The 10,370-nt window shown below is 48.4% G+C and overlaps 1 protein-coding gene across 1 annotated transcript; it reads right to left on the reverse strand.

The window, feature by feature from the left end:
- Positions 1–4,818: 4,818 nt before the first annotated feature.
- On the reverse strand, positions 4,819–9,652 carry LOC123135637 (guanylyl cyclase 1). Its single transcript, XM_044554798.1, has 9 exons — positions 9,072–9,652; positions 8,775–8,902; positions 7,538–7,649; positions 7,383–7,457; positions 7,206–7,294; positions 6,683–6,744; positions 5,947–6,019; positions 5,464–5,539; positions 4,819–5,251 (listed from the first exon to the last, which is right to left on the reverse strand). The coding sequence occupies exons 1-9, from the start codon at positions 9,204–9,206 to the stop codon at positions 5,189–5,191; spliced, it is 813 nt and encodes a 270-aa protein (XP_044410733.1). The 5' UTR covers positions 9,207–9,652; the 3' UTR covers positions 4,819–5,188.
- Between the last annotated feature and the right edge of the window lie 718 nt (positions 9,653–10,370).

The following is a 10,370-nucleotide window of genomic DNA, read 5'->3' on the forward strand; positions in this document are numbered from 1 at the left end:
TGTCTATGGAGTCAGTGAGGATATGTGGGTGCGGGTTGCTACCTTGCACTTCACGGGTGACGCTGCCCGATGGCTACAGTTATATGAGAAAGGGATGAAAACAATAGAGTGGGAAGGGTTGTGTGCTGCACTCTGTAGCAAATTCGGACGCGACCAATATCAGGCGCAACTCCGCCAAATTGCTCAGCTATCGCAGACGGGTTCGGTGTCGGATTACATGACACAGTTCGAGGAGTTGATGCACAATCTGTTAGCGTACAATTCTGGGTTTGATCCACTGTATTTTACTACCAAGTTCTTAGATGGGTTGCGTCCAGAGATTCGATCGGGTGTGGTTTTGCACCGTCCAAAAGACCTCGATGCTGCCTATTCCTTGTCTCTGTTACAGGAGGAGCTCTTGGAGGCACAGCCGCGGCGCGATTATCGGCGGCAGGAGCAGCAGCCGGCGCGAGGCCAGCCATGTCTGCTACTGGCACCACCGCCCCAACGAGCATTGTTGCCTGCACCACCAGCCGCAGCAGAAGACCGTCGAGGGTTAGAGGAGCAGAACGACGAGTCGAACCACCACCAGCACGGGGCGAGGATCGGTCGCCGCACTAAGAAACTATCGCAGAGCCCGTGGCCTGTGTTTCAAGTGTGGGGAAAGATGGGGGCAAGGCCATCAATGCGCCCCCACTGTTCAACTGCACATTGTAGAGGAACTGTTCGAGCTATTGCAGGCAGAAGAAATGGAGCGTCAAGAGCAGAACCATGAACCTGAAGAAGAGCAGCTGATGTCTATCTCCAAACTGGCCACCATAGGGCAGACAACACCACGGACAGTTCGGCTGTTGGGCCACATTGACAAACAAGAGGTGTTGATATTGGTCGACTCGGGGAGTTCTCATAGCTTTATCAGTGAGGCAATCGCGGGCAAGTTCCCGGATCGCGTTCGGGCAATGGCGCCGGTGTCAGTCAAGATAGCAGATGGGGGACTGCTCTCGTGTTCGGGTTACATTCCCCAGTGCAGATGGGAAGTGCAAGGGCAAGAGTTTTCCACCGACTTGAGGGTGTTGTCGTTAGGCTTCTATGACATGGTGATTGGAATGGATTGGTTTGAGAGTTGTGGACCTATGATGGTGGATTGGGTGCGCAAGACACTGACATTTCAGCACAAGGGAGATACAGTGCTGCTGCAAGGGCTGTGTCTGAAGATGCAACAGCCCGTCCAGATTTCTCTATCCCAGTTGGAAGAAATGGAACGCAATGACTCTGTTATGCATGTGGTGCTACTCTACACGAGTGAAGTCGGTGATCAGCAACAAATTCCCCCTTCCTTCAGGCAGTGCTCGATCGATACCCACAGGTGTTTGCAGACCCAGGAGAGTTACCACCAAGGAGGCCATGGGATCATGCAATTCCGTTGATACCAGGAACCAAACCAGTGAATATAAGGCCCTATCGTTACACACCAGAGCAGAAGAACGAGATTGAAAAGCAAGTGGAGGAGATGTTGCGTATGGGTTTGATCGTCCCAAGCACCAGTCCCTTTCTCTTCTCCCGTGCTCCTGGTCAAGAAGAAGGATATGACATGGCGTTTCTGTGTGGATTTTCGCCATCTGAACGCGATTACAGTGAAGTCCAGCTATCCTATGCCGGTCATTGACGAGTTGCTAGATGAGCTCGCAGGATCACGTTGGTTCTCCAAGCTAGATTTGCGAGCGGGATACCACCAGATCCGGCTCTTGCCAGAGGATGAGCACAAAACTACGTTCAAGACGCATCAAGGGCACTTTCAATTCCGCGTTCTTCCTTACGGAGTGACGGGTGGGCCTCCCACCTTCCAAGGGGGCATGAACACCGTCCTGGCACCACTCTTGCGACACGGCGTATTAGTGTTCATGGATGATATCTTGGTGCATTCGGTAACCTTGGAGGAGCATGCACAGCTCTTAGAGCAAGTCTTGCGCAGGCTGGATCAGCATAAGTTGTACGCGAAGCGATCCAAGTGCACGTTTGCGCAACCGAAAATTCACTACTTGGGGCATGTTATTAGTCAAGAAGGGGTAGCAACCGATGACAGCAAGGTACAAGCAGTCCAGGAATGGCCAGTTCCAGAAACAGTCAAGGAACTGTGTGGGTTTTGGGGGCTTGCGGGATACTATCGCAAGTTCGTCAGGAACTTTGGGGTGCTGAGTAAACCGCTCACGAATTTGCTGCAAAAAGGTACTGTTTTTGTGTGGACACCCACGACAGATGCCGCATTCGGTGCACTCAAGAAAGTGCTGGTGGAAGCGCCGGTACTCGCATTGCCAGATTTTACCAAAACCTTCGTGGTGGAGACAGATGCGAGCGCGCTAGGGATAGGGGTTGTGCTGATGCAGGACTTTCACCCCATTGCGTACCTGATTAAGGCCTTGGCACCCAAGAACTTGGGGCTCTCAGCGTATGAGAAGGAATGCCTAGCGCTGCTGCTGGCAATTGATCATTGGCGCCCGTACTTGCAGCACGCTGAATTCATCGTCCGGACAGATCAGAAGAGTCTCCTGCACCTTACAGACCAAAGGCTCAACACCCCGATTCAGCAACGGGCCTTCACTAAGTTGGTGGGACTGCATTTCACGATCCAGTACAAGGCAGGGATGCTGAACCGAGCCGCGGATGCCTTGTCTCGTCGGACCCATACGGAAGAACCATCCCTGTCAGCGCTGTCGGTGTGTAAACCAGCATGGCTAGAGGCCATTCGCTCCAGTTATCACGAGGATCAAATGACCAAAGATCTCCTCACCCGCATGGCAATAGATTCGGGCGGTGAGCCAGACTACAAACTGGTCAATGGCATCCTTCGATTCAAGGGGCGTGTGTGGATTGGAGCTGACACCGAAACCCAGATGCATATCGTTGGGGCGTTGCATGCCAGTGCAATAGGGGGACATTCAGGGTTTCATGCAACATACAACAGAGTGAAGCGCTTGTTTGCCTGGAAGGGATTGAAACAACAAGTCAAGCAGTTCGTGCAGCAGAGTCTGACCTGCCAACAAGCAAAAACAGAACGTATCTCGCCGGCTGGGTTGCTGCAGCCACTTCCCATTCCTCGGCGACCGTGGGCAGTGATATCCTTGGACTTTATTGAAGGACTGCCCAAGTCTGGGGGTTACAACACTATCTTGGTCGTGGTCGACAAATTCTCGAAGTATGCTCACTTTATTCCTCTTGCCCACCCCTTTACAGCATTGGATGTGGCAAAAGTGTTCATGCAAGAGATATACAAACTGCACGGGCTACCACCGGGGATCATTTCGGATCGAGACCGGATCTTTACAAGCCAGGTATGGCAAGAGCTGTTCAAATTGTGCCGCACAGAGCTGAACATGAGTTCCTCATACCACCCGCAGACGGATGGGCAGACGGAGCGGGTGAATCAGTGTTTAGAAACATACCTGCGTTGCTCTGTGCACTCCTGTCCGGGGAATTGGGCGCGCTGGCTAGCTCTTGCAGAATACTGGTATAATACTTGCTTCCACTCGGCCTTGGGACGTACTCCGTTCGAGGTAATCTATGGACACTTTCCCAGGGAGTTTGGCATCACGCAGGTGGAGGAGAGCACAGCCCCAGATCTGGCAGCCTGGCTACAAGAACGGGAGGTTCTTAGAGAGCACCTGCAGCAACAACTTAAGAAAGCCCAAGATAGGATGAAAGCCCAAGCAGACAAGCACCGCACAGATCGTTCGTTCGAGGTGGGAGACAAAGTGTTGCTCAAACTGCAGCCTTTCATTCAGACTTCAGTGGCCAAGCGTCCATTTCAGAAGCTTGCGTTCCGTTACTACGGACCCTTCACGATCCAGACCAAGATTGGCGCGGCAGCATACCGCTTGAACCTGCCAGCTACCAGCAAAATTCACCCCGTGGTGCATGTCTCCTTGCTGAAGCGAGCGCTGGGAGCCACGGTTCTGGTAAGTGCTGAACTACCACCGACTAACGCTGTCCTGCAGGCGGAACACATGCCTACGCGTATCCTGAACCGGAAGGGCGTCCAGAAGCTTGGTGAAACCCAAGAGCGGGTGCTGGTGCAATAGGATGGCCTTCCATCGTCGTTGGCAACATGGGAGGACCCCGGCCAGTTGTAGAAAGCATTTCCAGCTACGCCGCCTTGGGGGCAAGGCGGCCTACAAGAGAGGAAGAATGTCACGACCAGTACAGTTGGCAACAGCGGGGCCGAGGACTCTGATCATGAGGGCCCAGCGAACAAGGGATCTGGCGAGCAGGAGGAGAAGAAGACGCTGACGAGTGGGCCTGGCAGCGAATGGGAGCGGGCGTGAGCTGGCCTGCGTGCCAGGGCTGATGTTTTATTAGGCGTGCGTTGCGTGAGTGGAGAGGGTATCGAGAATATTGTACCGAATATCCTATTGAGAAGCTGAACTTCTCCGGCCTCCTCCTTCTTCTCCTTCCTGCCCCATACTTCTCCTTCCAGATCCAGATCGGACCCATTACATCCCGCCACAAGCCGGCGTGAACTTTGTCCTCCACCTTCTTAAGACGGTGAGACCATAGCGTGAGATCCGCAATGATACTCCTGATTACATCAGGGGGGACATGTAAATTTTTAAAGGTTTTAGCATTTCGAGCGTCCCAAATTTTCCAGATGATAAGAAAAAGAATAAAAGGCCACACCAAGACCCGAGTGCCCATGAGAGGTCCAAAGATCCGCGAAGGGGTTTGAGCAAATGAGCATGGGTGGAGATCGGTGGCATCCCAAATGTGACGAGCTGCCGAACAGTGAAAGAAAAGGTGGGCTTACAACAGACAAGAATGAGATCGTGGTTCAGGTACCAGAAATGATTGAAATGGGATACGAATATATGGCACACCGAGGCCACCATTTTATTCGTGGATATATTTGTACATATGCTACATCTCTGCCCGGCTATGATGGTGCGAAGCTTGTGCTCCAGGTCGAAGCGGAGGCGGCGGCGGTTCCTGTTTACAGTTCATGCCGAGCAGCAACGCTGCTGCCGCCGCGCCGGTTGCAGAAGCTTCAGTGATGTGATACCTGAACTCATAAGCATGTTCTTCTATCTTCACTAGACACTGTTCCTATCGGCTGTAAGAACCTTCTCAAACTACATACCGAACTTGGACAGGTGGTAAGCATAACTACAGGGGCATGTACAGAGTATACACAAGGAGAGACTGGAGGCTGGTGAGCAGTCTATGGAGAGCCGACCGGGAGTTTACGCGACAGCTTCGTCCCGTTTTTTCCAGTTAAGGACACCTGCAATGCATCACTGCCAAATCAGTGCTAAAAATCACGGTTGCCTTCTAAAACCGCGTCCCTGAATGTAGAAACATACGGTCGGGCTCAAAGAAACAGAGCAAGGAGTGTCATATTATGAGACAGACCAAAGCTGGCGAGACGCAAAGCGTAAGAGCATAACAAGAACTAGATCTCAGGTTAAAAACATATCCTAGTGAAAGGATTCCTACCAAAAGAATGTCCTCATCAGTTCCGAACGATTTGCGGGCCTCATCTAAGCTTTTCATGGGCACCATTTCACGCTTTCTGGAAGAATAAAAGAAAATTAAGTTAAGAGTCCGCCGTGCATATAAAGTTCAAGCGGAGAACAATGAAGATATAGCTTTCATGTTGAAATTTGGCTGATGTTATTTGCTAATCAGGCCCAGGCCGCCATTAAAGACAATATTAGCTCAAAGCAGGGTATTATCCTTAGTTTACACAACATTCGTGTTGTTGTGAGACAACTGATTATCCTCTCTTGTAAGTTTGTATCCCAGCTCAACAGGAGCCTACTTCAACAGGCCTAGTTACCTAGTAACATACTTTGTAGAACTTACATATATGGAGAAGACAACAAGTGATATCCATACTTAAGTGGCACACAGATTATTCATATTTATGTGTAAGATGCACCCAAAAAAAAACATTTAGGAACCAAGAGTACAAGGTACCTAGAACTGGCTGGATCCCTTATCTCAAACTCGCAAGCATCAGCATCATAGCCACATATTACAACATAATGCCCTGCAAAGGGGAACAATATTCACCAGGTTTATTACATTGACAGGAACTACAATTTAGCAACTGGACACAACCCTTAATTAACCTTAAGCTCTTAAAAAGTAGGGTCATCCATAACAGGTAAGATCTTATGTGTAGCCATCATTTCTTTGTAATAATAAGTAATAAGTGGATTCATAATTCCACGAATTCTATGAGTACAAGTGCCTTTGGCCCTGGGTCCTAGCCTTATAGACACTGTCAGTGATGCTTATAGCTGTGCATTGCACATAGGAATGCCAAATACATCCTCAACAAGAAGTTTTAGTTTCATATTTCTAACAGGCAAGAAAACAAGAGATTTGGGTCGCCAATTGGCATGGATATAGTGTGCTAATTTATATCACAGCAAGCAGGCATTTCCATAGATCCAACGATATTTTATTCTGAAACAAATTTAGCTCCATATATACATGTTAGCAGTGGTTGAACTATTAAAGTTACAGGCTGATTAGTAGAAGTGTTACTACAGGCCTTAAAACAGTACGAGATTGATAAATTATATAAGCAGACAATGAAGACTATCGAAACTAAAATAGAAGGAACTGGTTTTCGTTCATGTTCTGGAAAATACTCCTCACAGAAAAAAAAGGTAAATGTCTAAAAGTAAGGGAAGTATTGACTAACCCATGTAATCTGAATCCTCATCAAACTGTTGCATATCATGTACATCATTCATCCAAGAGGAACTGCATCCAAAAGTCCAGTTATTATCGCGATGTCAATGAACGTTTCAGATAATGTTGGATTGATTATTTTCTCAATTGGACACCGTAATCTTTCTCTTTCAATTTTAGGATGAACCATTTTGCGGAGAATACATGGATACAGCCATAAAAAATATCGCTGCTGATCATTTGTACTGTTTAACTGCTTAATCACCCATTGCAGAAGATGTTAAATTGACATTCGTCTGACGGCAGTTAATAAAAAAGGTGGAATATTCAAGTGATATCAGAGTTAGATTGGAATCCATAAGTCATACAGAAATGGTCAAGCATCGACGAAAACTACTTATTAGATTTACTGCTTAAGGAACATCCTACCCCATTGATGATTCCAAATGCAGAGCCAAATAAAAAGTCTATGTTATTAGTAAGAAGTGAAACTACAAGGGTAAATATTCCTAGCAGGCATAGAAAAATCTTACTTTAACTTTGATTTATCCACTAGTGCAATTGCAATGCAGTGCCCGGATAAAAGTAGAAAAGCAATATCATACGCACTGATGGATCTGCACTGAGAAAAACCATAAATTGCAAAAACTTAAAACCAATACGAGAAGTAAATGGAATAAATAATTTTGTGATGTGTGTTGTGAGCGTACTTGAATACTGATTCCAGCATCAAGTGCTTTGCCGAACAGCTCATCCACTCGATCAATGTCTTCTTGCAATTGCTCCTATCACAATTGGTAATTTTGAAAACATTAGTACAGCGAATATCAGAAGAATCACTACAGCAGCAAGTTGCAATACCTACCCTATAAAAGGTTTCTGCAGAATACTGCGGATTCGCTCCAATAGTCACAGTAAAGAACGAAAAATTAACTGAAAACTTGTGTAACAGATATGCTAAGTCGACTGTCCAGACGCTGCAAAAATAACCCAAAAATGTTAGTATTACCATGGTATGAAATTTGAGTATTCAAATAATCAGTTCAGCTAACCTGTGACAGGGCTGTGCGTTAACATTTTGTTTGAGTGTACTTGCTAGAAACAAATTCTATTTGGATGTGCACAATATACCTACTACTGTTCTGTTTATTATTTAAAAAATTGTACACTTAAAATGTTTTATTAGCTTACGCTTAAGAAGGTGGTTAGTATCTCCGTGCAGCAACAAAACCTATCACAGCTACGCTCCAGGTAACATCCGACAAACAAATTCTATTTGGATGTGCACAATATACCTACTACTGTTCTGTTTATCATTTTAAAAACTGTACACTTAAAATGTTTTATTAGCTTATGCTTAAGAAGGTGGTTAGTATCTCCGTGCAGCGACAAAACCTATCACAGCTCCGCTCCAGGTAACATCCGAGAAACAAATAATATAGCTCATGCAATCATGTTGAACCCTTTCTATTTAAAAAATCCTGCTGTACATTACTGGGAGATAAACCTATAAAACTGGGACAGATAATTCGGTGCTAGTACATGACAGCAGAACACCGAATCTGGTTCCCATCTTTCAGAATGCAGGTCTGATTATCAATATAGTTCTTTTGGTATTATTTCGTTTCAAAGAACGAATACATCACCAATTCATGTTTAGCTGTTCAATACTCCATCTATAGTAATATTTGTAGCTTGATGGATGGCTTAGTAACCAACCGTTTACTAGTTCAGACTTCAATAAGGATTCCCTGGCCCTTCTAGATAAACCTTCATAGTGTGACAGTACGTTTTTTTTCCCTCTGCAAAGCAACTCATGTGTTTTGTCTGTTTATAACAGTTAGCTGCCCGAAGCACCACTATTTCGACAAATATATTCCACAACAACCAAACAATTATTGTTAGCTACAGTACTTAGCTTTGTGCTTGGCCTTTAAACACACTACTACGTTAATAAAACAACTCAAAGTACCACGGCACGGCTAAATTAATATTCCTCCAGGTTACCAGGCAGCACCGCCACTGGCTCAAGCAAGAATTCAAGCAGTACGGCGCAGCTAGTTTCTTAACGAACCCAAATTTTTAACTGCTAAATGGGATACCTTGTGGTGCGGCAGAGCTTCTCGAGTTCGGCAATGCCGTGGCAGCAATCAAGCCCCAGGGTCCTCAGCACCATGAGCACGCAAGCGAGGCCGCAGTCCCAGGTGAAGGCCTGCTGCACGTGAGGGACCTGGAAGCACCGGCAAAGCAACCGAAATGTCAATCGAAGCCGGCGCAGGGAGAGAGTCGGACTGAATGCCGCGCGGCGATTCAAGAATCGCTACATGTACTACACGAGAGTCACGCAGTGATGACATGATATGATAAAGCAATATAGAGAGGCGAGAGGGGGGACTGACATCGATGAAGTAGGATCGGCGTGCTAGCGGGATTCGGCCGTCGGGGGGCAGCGGCGCGCCCGGGCCGTCGCCGTCGCCGCCGTCGTCTCCCGGCACCTTGAACAGCCTGTCCGAGATGAAGCAGAGGGGCCACATGACATCATCAACCGCCGGCGGGGCCAGTAGGCCGTCACTCGGACCGGGCAAGAATCGTGCCAGGTTCAGACCAGGGCAGGGCAGAGAATTCTTGCCCTCGCCGGCCGTTCGGGCCCCGAGGAGGAGGAGGAGGAAGAGCAGGGGAAAAGCCTCGAAGAGAACACGCGGGGCGCGTGGCGGTGCGGTGGGGGTGGGGTGACGGGATGGGAATCGCGGGTTCGGAATGATTGGATTGGCTGGGCTGGAGGATTGATTATAAAGAAGAAGCGGGGAGGGAGGGGCGGCGGCGGCTGGCTGGCACCAGAAGAATCGGCGGGATGGGAACCGGGGAGCGGCGCCTTTATAACGGCCCTCTCCTCTCCAGAAGGTGCCGCGCGAGGCCAAGCTGGAGTGAGGCGGAGGGGGCGGAGGAGAGGGCGGGGATTGGGAGGGGGGAGGAGGACGAACGGCGTCGTGGGAGGCGCATATTGGAAGGGGGACGGGGTACGTTGTTTGCCGCGATGCGACGCGATGGCAATCATGCGGTGGTTGCCGGATGCGCCAGTGCCTGGGGGGTGGGGGCCCGGGATATGGGCGCGTGTCTTAAACGCTGGATTGACCCGAGCCGCCGAGTTGGCTGCCTGCCCTGCCGTCGTCGGCCTTTTGCGGTGAGCGACCCGGTCGGGCTGGCTGGGGGCCACGGCCCACGACACAGGCGTGGCGGTGGGGCGCTCTTGCCAGACTGGACTGGGAGAATGGTCAATGGCTATTGGTTTTTGCTCGATTTGCACAATCCCCTATATCCATTATATCCATTTTTAGACGCAACATTGCCATTGACACGAGGATAGTCTTCTTATTGTGCTCGATAGCGTGTCTGGCCGAGGATCGAATGGAACGGTTCGATCTGTGCATGCGGCGGTTCCGTTCCATGAATGGGTTGGTTTCATCTGCGCATTTGACTGGAGCGAAAGAAAAGCTTTAATTTTGTTTCTGAGGGTTAGAAAAGCTGTAATTAAATGGTTTCGTTTCGATGTTTGATTGGAGATACGGAATGTGGCTAATTTGGTTTTTTTTGAGAAAAACGTCGGCACTTTATTAATCAAGCAACATAATTACAAACAGTCTCTCGGATACATTCCGAAGTAGAAGTGAAAACACAAAGACCATTACAGCTCAAACATG

This window comes from Triticum aestivum, chromosome 1B (genome assembly GCF_018294505.1).
Source record: "Triticum aestivum cultivar Chinese Spring chromosome 1B, IWGSC CS RefSeq v2.1, whole genome shotgun sequence".
NCBI classification, from domain to species: domain Eukaryota; kingdom Viridiplantae; phylum Streptophyta; class Magnoliopsida; order Poales; family Poaceae; genus Triticum; species Triticum aestivum.

What these genes read in the sequence shown, in the direction of transcription:
- LOC123135637 (XM_044554798.1), bottom strand. Translation starts at nt 9,206, where the DNA reads ATGTGGCCCCTCTGCTTCATCTCGGACAGGCTGTTCAAGGTGCCGGGA. An exon ending in TGAGGATTCAGATTACATGG is followed by an intron (nt 6,020 to 6,682) that starts GTTAGTCAATAC and finishes TCCCCTTTGCAG; the next exon opens with GGCATTATGTTGTAATATGT. An exon ending in AGGGATCCAGCCAGTTCTAG is followed by an intron (nt 5,540 to 5,946) that starts GTACCTTGTACT and finishes TTATTCTTCCAG; the next exon opens with AAAGCGTGAAATGGTGCCCA.